This window comes from Eublepharis macularius, chromosome 1 (genome assembly GCF_028583425.1).
Source record: "Eublepharis macularius isolate TG4126 chromosome 1, MPM_Emac_v1.0, whole genome shotgun sequence".
Taxonomy (NCBI): domain Eukaryota; kingdom Metazoa; phylum Chordata; class Lepidosauria; order Squamata; family Eublepharidae; genus Eublepharis; species Eublepharis macularius.
In genome coordinates this window covers 233,913,149-233,928,180 of record NC_072790.1, presented here as the reverse complement: position 1 = coordinate 233,928,180, position 15,032 = coordinate 233,913,149, and the positions used below count along the sequence as shown (strand labels likewise).

Here is a 15,032-nt window from a genome sequence, read left to right as displayed (position 1 = left end):
CAGTAGCCACTGATGGACTTATTAAATGGCTCTTAGGGGAGCAAAAGAAAACTAATTTATTCCCACAATTAAGAAGCCTCCATCACGCCCTTTTCTTCACAAACCTAACCCCCCTTCCAGACATTTTTGTCATTTCTCATTCCAAATCTCCAAAAAGTGGGTCGGAGGTAAGGATTCCACCTCCTTGCTGCTGTGACCCTTACTCATAAGTAAGCGCCAGTGAGTTCAATGGGGCTTATTTCCAAACGAACAAAGAAGCGCTTTCTTGGCTCAGCGCAAGGCATCCCTCTAGCCCAGCATTTTAAGGGCCAGCCACCCGCCCCCCCGAGTTTCTTGGAAGAAAGGTGGGACAGTTAATTCATAATTACAATAACAACAGACTTAAAGATAGACTGCCTGTGTACAAAGAGGCTTTTCTGGCTCGCCGCCCCGGGCTGACCTGACCGTGCCATTCGCTTACCATTTTTTAAAAACCTCTTGTCACATCTTGTGGCAGAGAGTTCCATAATTAAACGTCGGGAGAAGAAAGACTTTCCTTTCCTCTGCCCTGAGCCAGTTGCACTGAATGGCTCCGAGTTCTAGAATTCCGGAGAACGACTTTCCTCCTCCCCGGCGTCTCCCATTCCATTCATACTTTGCAAAACCCTTGGCGAACACAGCTGGAAGGCGCGCAGCCGCAACCGACTCGGAAGTCAGCCCCAGCCAGCCCAATGGGCCTTACTCCGGAGTAGGCACGCACTGGCTCGAAGTACCCTTTCGTCTCCCGTCCTCTGCTCCGATCTCCCCCCTCCTCCGCCTCCCTCGCCCTCCAGGAGGAGCCCGGCTGTCTCTTTAAGTTCCTTCTCCTCCCGGGCCGGTCCCACCCCCCGCGCCAGTCCCCGCCTCGCCCCTCCCGGGCCAGGGAGAGGCAGCGGCCGCCGCCACAGAAGCGGAGGAGGCAGCGCACGGGCGGCGCGGGGGTCCCGGGCGAGCTGCGCGCAGCCATGGCCGGGGCGCGCCCGGGGGTCCACGCGCTCCAGCTGGAGCCCCCGCGGGTGCCGGAGACCCTCGTCAAGGGCAGCAAGTTCATCAAGTGGGACGAGGTGAGTGGGCGGCGGGGAACGAGTCCCTTCCCGGGTCCCTTTCTCGGCGTTGCAAACTCTTCCCGGAAAACGGCCACTGTTCTTCGCGGTGCATGTGCAGCCCCGTTGCTTTGCAGCGGGCTTAAGGAGGAGCCGCGTAACCAGGCGATCCTCCGCTTGCCTTTCTCCCCCTTCTCCTGCGTTCTTCCAAACCTTTCCTGGGAAACAAATCTACTGTTCCCTCTCTGAGTTTTAATTCTGTTGGTTTCCCCTGGATTACAATCTCACTCCCATCCCGTTACCCGCCCCATTGCATTTCTTATGGGGCTTTTCCCTCTGTAGTGGGGCCGCTTTTCCTCTATAGTGCTGCACTTTAGCCTGGAGAGACTCTCCTTGAACTCTTTCGCCCCCCCCCCCCCGCGTCTATCTCATAAGACATTCCTAAATTCCATTCCTTTGGAAACTTCTTAATTTTCATATTTTTGACTTGGGGTGGGAAAGACACCCCCTCTCTTTTTTCTTTTTCTGCTCTCCTTATGCAAATCCTCCTGGATTCCAAGGAATCAAACTTTCTGCGTCTCTGTCTCCCATTATTTTTCAGGGGATCCACCCCCCCAAGGGGAGATTGGGGGGTTATGTGTAACCAGGAAGGAGCTCCCCCAACATGCATTAAAAAAAATTACCCCCTTTGCTCTTGGCTCATTGGACACTCCAGTGTATTTCTGATGTTTTGGGAGGGAATCCTACTTCCTGATTCACAGCAGATCAGCTTAAGGGTTTCGAAACTGGGGGATAGCTCTACATTCTTGGAATGCCTTTTATGCTGTCAATAGGGATTCCTGGGAAGTGGGATCAGCTGGGTTGCTTCGGAGGTGCCTTTGGGGTGCCCAGTCTCTCCCTTAGCTCCACCCTTATGTTTCCCTTCACCCCATCCCCACCTCGGGACATCTAGCAGCCCCTTTCCCCTGGAAGAGTTTGCCCCCATGGGCTCTGTCTGTGCTCTATGATGTGTCTCTAACATAGCATCTCAGTGCTGTTCATACTTGCAAATTCCTCCCTGGCTGCCTTCTCTTCTACTCTCTCACCATATTGCCCCCAAACTGGCCATTCCAAAATTCTGATCTGTCAAGTCACCGTGGAGTGGAGTTGTGTCCCCCCCCCCCATCTTTGCGCGCACACTTTTTTTCCTGACTAGTTTCTTCTTACCTTCCACGCATCTGACGAAGAAAACTGTGATTCTCGAAAGCTTATGCTACAGTAAAGTTGGTTAGTCTTAAAGGTGCTACTGGACTCTTTTTGATTTTGCTACTACAGAGTAACACAGCTAACTCCTCTGGATCTATGACTTTCCCCCCTGCTTTCCCTTGTCTGACCTTAACTTTTTGTAGGTTTTATTCCCTAAACCAGTCTATCTTCCTGCTTACCTGGGTTTTTAAATAATGCAGCTTGGGGGAAGTGTTCTCGGCCTATTAAATACTCCTCTTTTGCAATCTGTCCAGAAGGCTTTAAATATGTTATGAAAAAGGGGACCCCCCCTTGTTTGCTGCTACTCCTCACTCAGCATCCCATGCGCGTGGTGCTTGTGTATATACAAATCTTTTAAACCAAAATGGTGTGTAAGAATAAATATGCTTACTAAAATCAGATTTGGTACTTATAAGATATTGACTGTACTCATCTCACACGGTGTGTAATCCACCTCGAGTCTCAGTGAGAAAGGCAGACTATAACAGACATAAAAAATAAATAAATAAAATAATAAATAAATAAGATGGGGTGTTCTCTTCTGTGGTCTTGGTGTGGCAATGCAGGACTTACAGTAGATCTGTGGGTTTGATGCTTTCTGAATGGGTTCCCAGTTAACCGAACTCCCTGTGGTTTCATACTAGAGCCAAAACCAGCTCTACTGAAGTTGTGTCTAAGGAGCAGCGTAGCCTCAATAAGGACTAGGAAACTGTTAAGCTGAAGTGTCTCAGTAGGACCTAATGCCTGTCTGTCTCTCCTCTCACAGCATGCATCTGTTTGGGGAGGGAGGCAGTCTCTGTGAGCCCTAAAACCTAAGAGTGCCCTCTTTCCTGGGGTCAAGAATTACAGACAGTCTCTCTGGTATTTGTTTCCTGTGCGAACATGTAGGGAGTATTTGAGCTTGGGAAGCAGTTATATGGGAAGTGGGTTAGAATCTACTTGCCTGCCTGCAGGCACAGGAGTAGTGCTGGTTTCAGGATCACACAGCGCATGCCACGCAGACTCCACCACCCACCCCCAAAGAGGGGGTGCTAAAAGTTAGCCCTGTAACACTCCGGGGAAATGTGTGGTTGAGGAGCTTCAGAGGGACATGTTCTGAGCAAGTACGGCACAGCAGACTTGGTGTTCAGAGGTTTGTGGCTAGTGGTAGCCCATGTGGGGGGTCTTGAAGGCCCTATTAGCAATCCCTGGATAGCTTTGGGTGGAGCCTATGTAGGTACATATGGCGCAGTCTCACTGGGGCCTGGGAGATTTGGCAGAAGTGTGTTTACAAGGGGGATTCTTGGGGGTCCTCTAATAATAATAATTGCAGGGCCAAGAGAGGCTTTTATTTTTTGTCCCTTTCTTGCTTCTCCAGCAGGGCGCCGGCCTGCTGCTCTCCCCTCTCCACCCCCTATGTTCTCACTCCCTCGGCCTTGCCTTGGGTTTCACAATCTAGGCCCCGCGAGAGTGCCTGTGACAACACTGGCCTCACACTTCCTTTTGCTCCATCAGACCCAAAAAAGGAAGCGGGCGCCTGAGGCAAAATGACAGAAAGGGAGATAGATCAAGGGGGCACGGGCCCCTGCTGTCTTCTCCCTATGGTTCAAAGGACCGGGAGAATTGGGGAGGGGAGACAAGGCAGCCACACACACATACCCCGTGAAAGAAAGTAGAAGCTGGAGTTGAAACTTCTAAGCTCCTTCACCCTCAACGAGGCCAAGGAAAGTCCTATTTCATGCAACACAAAGAAATCGCCCTCACTGGGTCTAAATGGGTGTTTGTGAAGGGTTTCCTTTGCTAGCTGCGCACCCCGGGTGTGACTCTTTGGTGTCTGTCTCTGATATGGGTGCATACACACAAGGGTGTGTACATGTGTGTGAGTGAGTGTGTGTGTAAATACTCCAGATATTTGCCTCAGACGTGGCCCTTTCCATCAGGGACCTCTCTTGTAATAGTGTGGGCAGCTTCTGTGTTGGGGTGGAGTGGGGAAGAGGAAGGACAAGCTGTTTTGGAGAATTGGTGGGTGTCAACTGGGCTTGACTGAACAAGCCTGCAGGGGATGAGAAATTTGAGGTGGGGGGTTAAGGGGGTTTTCAGTTACCAGGTGCCCGTCTCTGGTCTGATGGTTGTTGGCTCCCCCCTTCCGTTTTTCTTGCTTGCGGATGTGAAATCTAGTGAGTGTTTGCACAGCTCACAGAAACATGCTCCTGGGGTTTTTGCCAACTCACCCCCCCTTCCCCCTTTCCATCCAAAAATGTTTCTTAACCAGCTGTGAAGACATTGCCTCCGAGAGATCTCTCCAGGAATTTTGTCAGTCTCAGGCCTTGGCCTCCGCAAAACAGAACAGATCTTTTGGGGTGAAATTACAGGAGGCCAGAATAGTCTCCTGAAGCAGATCCTAATTTTTCCGTCTCCCGTAAAACTTTTTTTCTCTGTTGGGGGAAAAAAAGCAGTAACTCGCTCCAGGCTTTGCAGATTAGTTGGCTTGCCTCTAGCTTCATGAGCCCCCCGCCCTGCATTGCTTACCTTTTTAATTCTGAAATTGGGGTTCCCCGTTCTCTTTGTCCCCTTTGATTTCCTTTCCCAGCAACCCCGCCCGGCTTCTGAAAAGAAGCTATTTAAAAATGCATGTGTGATGTCCCTTGCCTCCAAATTCCCTGAATATTTTAGGGGGTCTGCGCTGTAGTTTGCTTCTCTGCCCGCCCCCCAAGTTGGAAAAATATCCCTGTGTGGGGGTAAGATACTATCCTCAGCTCTTCCTTCCCCTTACATCAACCCCCCCCCCCCATTGCTTCAAGAACAATTTCCTTATCGCAAGTGGGAGAAGCAGGAACAATAATTCCAGTCTAATGTTCCCACAGAGATAACGGTCCAGAAGGCAGCAGAGAGGGAGGGGCACATGATGTGAGCTATTGGATATGAGGAGAAAGGGGGAGTGAAATTCAGTTGCAAAGTCTCTGTTCTGTTACTTCTTCTCTCCCACCCACCCCCCATTTCCTTTTCATCTTCCCATCCAAGATGCACTTTTCCAGGGTCTCTGGGCATTTAGTACAGGCCAGAGGGGCGCATATGGCCTCCATTAAAATTCCTGACTTACAGTCTTTTTTCTCTCCCCTACCCCAATACAGTGCCTGAGGGGGGATTCTTTGAACCCAGGGATATGGGGGGTGGGGAGACAGGGTATTGGTCCCAATGTGAATCTGAGAACAGCTTTATCTTTTCAGATAATAAAGGGAATGGGGGATGGGGAATGCTGGAGCAAGTTGTGTGTATTGGGAGTGGGAGGGGTGGAAAACAAAGGTTTGTGGAGGGTAGAGTTTTTCTCAGTGGGACATGGTTGCAGTCTTGCAAAAAAATTAATAAGCTCAGTTGTGTTGGTTTTTTAAAATGCCGCTACAATGCAATTACCCATGCAGGAGTTACCTGCTAGAAATTTGTTTGTGGCTTGGTGTTGTATCTCATGGAGATTACAGCTACAGATTTGTCTTACCAAATTTGAATCCTGTTTGAATTGGCTTCTAGTGAACCCGCTCACTATCTGGCGTGCAAAGGTGGCTTTTCTGCCCCACATCCTCCCAGCAACCCTGTGAGGTAGGTTAGAGAAAGAAAGCGAGAGAATAACTGATCTAAGGTCTTTCAGAGACTTCATGAACAAGCAGGGACTTGCTGTGTGCGGAAGGCAAACACCCTAGAAATGCTTTGGAATTCAAATGCAAATTTGACCTCCTTGCAGAACTTGTCACTAAAGTCTGGCTCCTGGCTTAGAGGATTGGAAATTGGCCAAAGTGTGTGTGTGTTTTTTTTAATGCCCCAGTAGAAGTCAGGAAATTACAGGCTTCTTAGTCTAATGTTTGTCTTAGGTCAATTGGTTGAAAGCATAATTAAAGCTGGAATCATTAAATCTGTGGAAGAAAAAGCCTTGCCACATAAGGAGAGGCATGGTTTCCACAAAGGGGAGAGCCATTTCATCTGCCATTTGAGACTTCTTCGGAAATGTCTGCTAGGAATGATCGAGTAAGGCTTTATATATCTCAACTTTGAAAAAAGCTTTTTGACAGAGTCTCTCGACCTAGGGCTCATGAGTAAATTTAGCAGTCACTGTGTAAGAGAACAGGACCTGTTATGGATTAAATGGGAAGCAAAGGGATAGAGAAAATAGATGGGGTGCTCACAGTGGAAATAGGTCCCTCAAAAATCAGTATTATGTCTGATACTGTTTATAATTGGCTCCTAGAAGGATCTGGGATGAGTAGTGAAGTGGCCATGTTTCGTTAACAACACCAAATTATTCAGGATGGTGAAAAATCCAAGCAGACACTGAAGAGCTCCAAAGAAATTTCTTCATGCTTGAGGAACGGGCAACAAAAAGATCAATGAGGTTTCTTGTCACTAAAAGTAAACTGATGAACCTTGAGGCAAAAAGAAAATCTGTGTTTGAGAAAGAGAGCTGAGGGTCATGTCAGCCGAGTACAGGTGGCAGAGAAAAAGGCACATTCCATTCTAGGGATTCTGAGACAACTATTTGAAAATTAAACGGCCAGTATTTGTATTATCTCAGTATAAATCTGCAGTGCAGCCAGGGCTCATTTTGAGGGGGAACGCACAGGAACACCGTTCCCCAAAGAGGTCACATGTCAGGTGGCCCCACCCACCCAACTCTCGGCCATTTTGGGCCCATTTCAGCCTGGATTGGGGCTGAAACGGCCCAGATCAGGCCTCTGACGGGTGGTGGATCACTCTCCCACTCAGCAGTGGCCTGATCCTGACCATTTGTGGCCCTTTTTCTGCCATTTTCAGCTCCTTTTTGCCATTTGGGGCCCAATTTCGGCCCTGAATGGCCAGGATTGGGTCCAAAACAGTCAGGATAGGTGATGTCTTGGGGTGTGGCACATGCAAATCAGTTATGTTAATGACACACTTCTGGTGAGGTCAAGGGGCGTGGCATATGCAAATCAGTTATGCTAATTAGTTATGCCAATGCGTTCCTCCATCTCTTTTTCTGCAAAATGACCCCTGGCCATACTGTGTATGGTTCAGATCAACTCATCTAAAAAATGCTGTTATGGAATTGGAAAAGGTTGTTGAAAGGGTAACCAAAAGGATCGAGGGCCTGAGCGTCTTCTTACAAGGAAAGACTAAAGTATTTGGAGCTTTTCAGTTTTAGTTAGAGAGCTAGTATGGTGTCATGGTTAATGTCAGATCTGGGAGATAGATCCAGGTTTGAATTTCCACTCTGCCACGGAAGCTGGTTGGGTGACATGGGCCACTTACATATTCTCTTCCTCGCCTGTCTCACAGGATTGTTTTGAGGAATAAAACGGAGGAGAGAAGAATAATGTAAGCCCCTTTGGGTCCCCATTGGAAAGAAAGGCAGAGTAGAAATAGAATGGATAATTTTTTAAAAAGGTAACTGGGGTGCACATGTGAAAGGCTTACAACATTTGCATGGAGAAAGTAGGTAGAGATTTTTTTCTCTCCCCCCCCCTTCCCCCAATGTGTGGATCATTCAGCGGAACTGACAAGATGCTCAAATGAAAGAAAGTACTACTTTTCAACTTCACAGAGGCCAGAAGTATTCATATAACTGTGAAAGCGGATTTGAACCTCCAGGTTCAGGGGCAGTGTACCTCTGAATACTAGTCCCTGGGGTACAGACAGTGAAGGAAAGCTAGTGTTTTCCTTCCCTGACAGTGGGATTTCCAGAGTCATCTGTTTAACTGCTGTGGGAAATAAAATGCTGGACTACAACGACATTAATTCCTATGTACTCCCTGTACTCAAACTCTTATCTACTGCAACAGCCCCGTTCACAAGTTAATGAATGGATGTGCGAACTGTGTGCAGGGTACACTTGATTTTTATTTATGGAATTCTCACATGACGTTCAATGTATATACAGGTCAGTGTGTGATTTAAACCCCATAGTTATCCAGGTACTGGCCCCCAGTTTCCTCTGTAAAATGAACACGCATGGGCTCTTTTGTTACAAACAGCTTTATGCACCTACATGCTGGGTGTACCTGTGTTTGCTGTAACATATAAACAGGGCACTTGTCAATCATGAAGAAGATGTAGGTCTCCTGTTTAGGTTCCCTTGTTTTAAACTGCCCTGCCCCTCCACGTGGCCAGCGATAATAGCGATGAGATGGTGAAGTGTATGTGTGTGTATGAAATGAAACAGAGTTAGCATTTGTGCAGTGGAATTCTCATAATTTCCCTCCTATCTATTCAAGACTGGATGACTGCTTCAAGTTACCCTTGAGGGGCAAAGATGGCGAAAGCTTCCTCCCCGCAGGTACTTGAGGGTGGAGAAGAGCTATGGGTTGGGTGTAAGGGCCCTGAGAACTGGAGCTGGTTAGAGGGAAACAGTGGTCCTTGGAGAGCTCAGAAAGAGTGGAGAAAGGAGGGTGTGGAAACCTTTCTCAGTTGGGTGCCTGTACATTACCTTAAAAGCAATTCATATCTCTACTCTCTTATCCCCTGGGAAGTGTAATTTTATAAGGCGAGATAGGCGTGTATGTAGGAGAGAATTCTTGACTCCCTGGCTATGATTCCTGGAAAGGAAGGATGGAATAATAGCTAAAGTGGCTTCTATTTATTTAAGAAAAATTGATATATAAAAGTTGGTTCTTAGATTTCAGCAGAAGTAGCATTGGAACAGGGCTACCTATGCAACTTTTTTAGTGAATCTCATGTGAACAGAGGTCTTAGAACTAGTGGGATAGGGTCGGGGCATCTTTTGCCATGCGGGGTTCCTGGGAAAGCAGCAGTGACAGACTGATGTCCAACATCTGTAAAACATCTGCCTGGAAAAGCGAAACCCTTTGAATATCTTCTTCTTTTGCTACTATAACAAGAGCCTTAGCAAAGAACTGCTAAGCATTTGACCTGGGGAAATTTGAAGTTGGGTGCCAGCTCAGCCAGAAGATGTAACATCTGTTCTTGGACAAGTTGGTCTTTGTTTGGCTGCAGTTGTATATCTCTAAAATAGGAATGGTGGCGACCAACATTGCAGGGTGATTTGGGGGGGGGGGCACAAATACTGGAAAACTCTTGGTGTGTTAAGAAATGAATGTGCGTGTTATGTGCCGTCAAGTCACTTCCAACCTATGGCGACCCTATGAATGAAATACCTCCAAAATGAATGGTTAACAGTAATTCCAGATGACATCATCTGGGGAGATGTGTGCTGGAAACGTGTGCTGGAAACATGTGGGGAGAATGGAAGGTGAACAGAACTGGAGGCAGGAATTCTGGACTTCTGCTTGCCTTAGGTCATTCACAGCTTGTGGTGTTTCTCTAGGGGTTTAGTATTCCTGGTTGCCCTTCTCTCTAGCTGCTGTTGACTTTTAGAAATGTTTATTTCTTTGCTGGATCAGAGCAAAGGTCCATCTGTTCTAGCATTCTGTGTTCTGCTAGATGTGTCCAGCAAGGTCTCAAGGAGGTCATGGAAGTTGTGGCCTTCCCCGTACTGTATCTCTCAGCACCTGAGACGTCAGAAGTGCATTGCCTCCTTATATGGAGGTTCCATTAAGCTGGTATGTCTGGAAGTCATCAATACACTCGATAAAAACACACAGTCTTTTAAAAAGTCATTTAAGCTGGCGGCAGTTGTAAGTTCCTTGGGGCAGAGGCCTGTTGCTCTCAAGTATGTTACCATGTCTCATACCTGGTAGGTTGATGGAACAATATAAACAACAAATTAGTAATTACATGTAGTTTGACAAATGTTTGTTCACTGTGTTCCCTTTCTTAGGAACCCACCAATCGGGCTTTAGTGACTTTGCGGGTAGATCCACAAGGATTTTTCCTCTACTGGACTGGCCCCAGCATGGTATGTATTGGTTGTCTTCCGCAAACTCTCTATTTCTCTTCTCTTCCCCCCCCCCGCCCAAATTGTTACATACTTTGCTCTTTTTTTTTTAAATTACAAGCATGGCTTCTTATCACTGAGTAGTATGACCAAGCTAGGAAATCCTTGGCACTTATGAGCGCCCTCTTATCTTGGAGGCTGGTGTAGGAAGGAGTCTGAACTAGCTTTTGCGCTATACTAGATCTGTTTGTCTGCTGCCTGCCAGTCAGGGCCAAGAGAACAAAACTTCCTAGGACTGTGTTGCTCAGGGAGAGTATGGAGGGGCGGGCACCAAGAAGTCCACCTACTATGTTTTTCTCTCATGTTCTAACCAGGTAATATAATCTAAGGGCTTCATTGATAGCAAGAAACCTCATAGAAATAGCCAGGGCTTTTTTTCTGAGAAAAGAGGTGGTGGAACTCTGGACCGCACAATGATATCACTTTGGGTTAGCTGGAACAAGGGGGGAGTTTTTTAAAGTTTAAATCGCCCTCAGCGAAAATGGTCACGTGGCCGTTGGCCCTGCCCCCTGATCTCCAGAGAAGAAGGGAGTTGCATGGAGGGCAATCTCAACTCCCCTCTGTCTGGAGATCAGGGGGCGGGGCCACCGACCATGTGACCATTTTCAAGAGGTGCCGGAACTCTGTTCCACCGTGTTCCCGCTAAGCCCTGGAAATAGCTAATTTTAACCCTTTGCTTCTCTTGAAATTGTCAATACAGAAAACAATAACTTGCCCGCGTAATCTTACTAGTGCCTTCAAAATTTATTTAACATATACAACACGTATAATCACCACAGTTGTATAAATAATTGCTGAAACCAGATACATCATTTAGTAACCCTATACACAGTCAGAAAACCATTTTCACCGGTGCCTCACAGGCTTCTATCATAATTGATAAAGTGCTTAGTGCTTCAAAGTACTTTTGCGGCCACATCTTACCCTATGGGTTGGACACATGGTGCTCAGGAGTCAGGATCTTAAATGTTGTTATAAGGACTGGTGTTCGTATGGTGCTATATCTGCATTTGCACTTTAGTATTCTGTGCAATAATATTTGAAGCACTTTGAGCACTAAGCACTTTATCCATTATGATAGAAGCCTGTGAGGCACCAGTGAAAATGGTTTTCTGACTGTGTATAGGGTTACTAAATGATATATGTGGTTTCAGCAATTATTTATACAACTGTGGTGATTATACGTGTTAAATAAATTTTGAAGGCACTAGTAAGATTACGCGGGCAAGTTATTGTTTTCTGTATTGACATCTGTTTACTGCGTTACTCTCTGTTGTAGCTCACTTGAAATTGTAGGAAGTGCTCTTCTCCTGAAAGAGATCTCTTCTAGGTTTTCCAGTTAAGCAGAAAGTTAAAACGAGCACTGAGGCGGTTCCTAGAGAGGCTTTTTTATATGACGGGGTTGATGAGTTCCTTCATTCCCTCATGCCTCTGAGCCAAGCTACAAGTGACTTTTTTCATGTGGAGAACACTTGATCGTTTTCGCAAGTTTTCCTGGGAACTGAAGTCCAGCTGTCCTTCCCCTCTCTGTTAGAATCGCTGCCTGAAGAGCCAGAGAAAGCCGGCGGCCGCAGCAGCTTTTGCAAATCGTTCCTCCAGTCACAAGCCTGCTCTCAATGATCTTTGGGGGCAGGCAGCTGCAACTTTCTCCCTGGGCGTCCTGCTCGGCTTCACCGACATGTCGGCTTTCTCCAGAGCAGTTCCCCAGGAGCAAGATGCCCAGGGAGAAAGTTGCAGCTGCCTGCCCCTAAAGATCGTTGAGAGCAGGCTTGTGACTGGAGGGACGATTTGCAAAAGCTGCTGCGGCCGCCGGCTTTCTCTGGCTCTTCAGGCAGCGATTCTAACAGAGAGGAGAAGGACACTCAGACTTCAGTTCCCAGGAAAACTTACAAAAACGATCAAGTGTTCTCCGTGTGAAAAAAGTCACTTGTAGCTTGGCTCTCTCTCTTTAAACGTGTGAGGAGAGTCACAAGGACTTTCCAGGCCCTCTGGTGGTCCTCAGCAGCCCAGCCAGCAGTGAAGGATGGTATTTTATAGTGCCTCTTGCTGGAAGGGCAAGGCAGGCAATCCAGTCAGTTGCCTGCCGTCCTGTCTCCCCCTCCGCCCCAGGGGAAGGAGTGATACACAGCAGGCTCCCTTCATTCCACTCTCTTGTCATGCCTTCAGTTGTTAAGCTGGTTTGGCAAGAATGCTGGGGTTAGAGCCAAAGGGAGAGAGAAAGAGAAGGGAGGGAACTGAAAAATTGATTTGACCGGCAACCTCTGTTTCCTCCCCACCCAATTTGCTTTCTTTACTTTTCTGGCTTTGCAGCGAACCCCCCTGCAATCTACTCCACCATCATTATCACACACCACACCCCGCCAACCTGAAACCTGACCCTTGTACCTTGAGGCTTGTGAAATTCAGCGGCTCTCTGTGCTGAGTCAAAAATCATTGGTCCCTCTCGTTCAGTATGGCTTCCGCTGATTGGCAGTTTCTCTCCAGGGTCTCAGGCAGAGAAGCGTCTTACCCTAGTGCCTCTGACCTGAAATCCTTTGACTGGAGATGTCAGGAATTGAACCCAGGGCATTCTTTCTGCAAAGAATGCAGAGACTCCATCGCTGTGCCTGTCTCTCAAACTGACAGGGTGGTTAGGCAACTTCAGAGGTAGAAGCTACAGTGTACTAAGTCAGGCTACTTCTGTCTAGCTCAGAATTATCCCGACTTTCTGCAACTCTTTGGCAGAGAAAGGTCTTTCCTAACACTTTTTACTGGATTGGCCTCCAAACCAGATGCTTTGCTTCCCAAGTGGGTTTGATAGTGAGAAATATAAGTGGATCTGAAGTCTTTGAGGCAAGCAACTTAGCAAAATTGCTGAACTAGAATTGATTAACAGGTTCAGGACAATGGAACTTCTAGGGCTGAATAGCGTTCTGCAATTACAGATGCTAAATTTCTTCCTTTCGCACCTCTATGCATATCTCCTAGTTCTAGCCAAGCTGGTTACTACTTCTGCATCTTTTTTTTTTAATTAAATTTTTATTGGAATTAGAAATATTTTGTCATTTATAACAATCAAATTACTTTAATATTCCAGTTCTAACCCCCTCCCTTCCCCCCCCCGTTTGTTGACTTCCAACAGTTTTCCAACCCTTTGTCTATTCTTCCCCTACTCATTTCAACTTATTTTGTCAATTAAACATATACTTTCACACTCTTCTAAGCTAGTCTATTATAACACAGTACTAAGTTAATTTCCCTTCACTTATCAACTAACTAATACATTCCTGGCATGTTATTCAATAGTAATAATACTGGTAATATTCTCAATATCCTGTACTCTAACTTATTCATTCTAATGTCATCAATATGGGACAAACAATTTATCCCTCCCTATACATAACTTGAGTACTCATAAGTAATGAATACATTTATAAGTCAACCAATTTAACTTATACTCTATATGTTACTCTTTACTTCCTCTTATATTTCTTATATCTCTTATCTTTATAACATAAAGTCAATCAATTTGACTCATATTCTACACATTTCTAAATATACCTATAAACACAATATACATTCGACATAAGTCAATCAATTTGACCCATGTTCTGCACATTTCTAAATATCGCTATAACCAAAAATACCTTCAGCATAAGTCAATCAATTTAACCTATATTCTATATGCTACTTCTCATTCCCCCCCTTCTTGTATTCATGAATTTTAATTCTGTTAATTCTCAATTACACCCCTATCTGCCAGCAACATAATTAATTAATTTCTATTCTTATATATCACATAATAACTATTACTTAATACTGTATAGAATAATCAAATAGAATAATTGCTTAGTAATTCTTTAACTCTCCTCCCCCCGGTATAGTCACTTCTCTCTTCTTTTGTTTTTCTTCAATAATTTTCAAACTGCCACAGTTCTCCTCCCACCTCCCATTTTTTCACCAAATATTGTTTCAGCTTCTCCCAATCTGTGTTAAACTGTCCTGGATCAAGGTCTCTTAGTTTTCTTGTCAGTTTATCCATCTCCGCCATGTACAGCAATTTGTGAATCCAGTCCTCGATAGTTGGCACTTCTTGTATTTTCCACTTTTGCGCATACAAAAGTCTAGCCGCTGCTGTCATATAAAAAAGCAATGTCCTATGTTGTGCTGGAATATCTTCCATTCCCAAGTTCAGTAGCAGGAGTTCTGGGTTCTTATTAACTTGAAACTGTAAAATCTCACTTATTACTCTTATTATTTCCCCCCAGTACTGTCTGGCTACCTCACAAGTCCACCACATATGGTACAAAGATCCTTCATGCTTTTTACATTTCCAGCATTTATTAGACGTGTTCACATTCCCTAGCGCAATTTTCTTTGGTGTCAGGTACCAACGATAGATCATTTTATAGACACTACTTCTGCATCTTGACTCCATTTGGCTCTTCTTTGTAACTCCCCTCCCACCTTCTGACCTGGAGAGATCAGCTGGTGTATCTCCCTTCTTACTTGTATCTGACAAAGAAAGCTTTAGCTAATGAAAGTTTATACCTAGGGGGGAAAGTGTTGGTCTTTAAGGTGATACTAGACTCTGATTTTGTTCTGCTACAACAGACTAACCTGGCTACTCACCTGAAACTGCTGTCCTAAAATGCAATAGCCAAGTGTGGCCCCATCTGCAGATACTTAAATCCATAGATCAGGGCCGTGCTGACACGAAACAGTTCTGCAAACTGGGGAGGAACCCCACCCCATCTGCAAAAAGATCTGAAAACCTGGAAAAGAAATTGGGAGGCTTAAATGCCCTCCGCAGAATAAGAGCATTGTTTGTACTTTTGCAGACCACGCACTTACCTGTTTCTCCATCAGGCTGGCAGGTGGGTGAATGGTTG

General features: G+C 45.9%; 1 protein-coding gene across 1 annotated transcript in view; it reads left to right on the top strand.

Annotated features, from left to right (window-relative positions):
* The first annotated feature begins 934 nt into the window (after positions 1-934).
* Positions 935-15,032, top strand: part of PLCB3 (phospholipase C beta 3) — a 69,840-nt gene continuing 55,742 nt past the window's right edge. The window contains exons 1-2 of the mRNA XM_054993232.1: positions 935-1,082; positions 10,045-10,122. Of these exons, the coding sequence (XP_054849207.1) occupies positions 984-1,082; positions 10,045-10,122 (177 nt within the window). The 5' untranslated portion in view covers positions 935-983. The remainder of the gene's footprint in view (positions 1,083-10,044; positions 10,123-15,032) is intronic.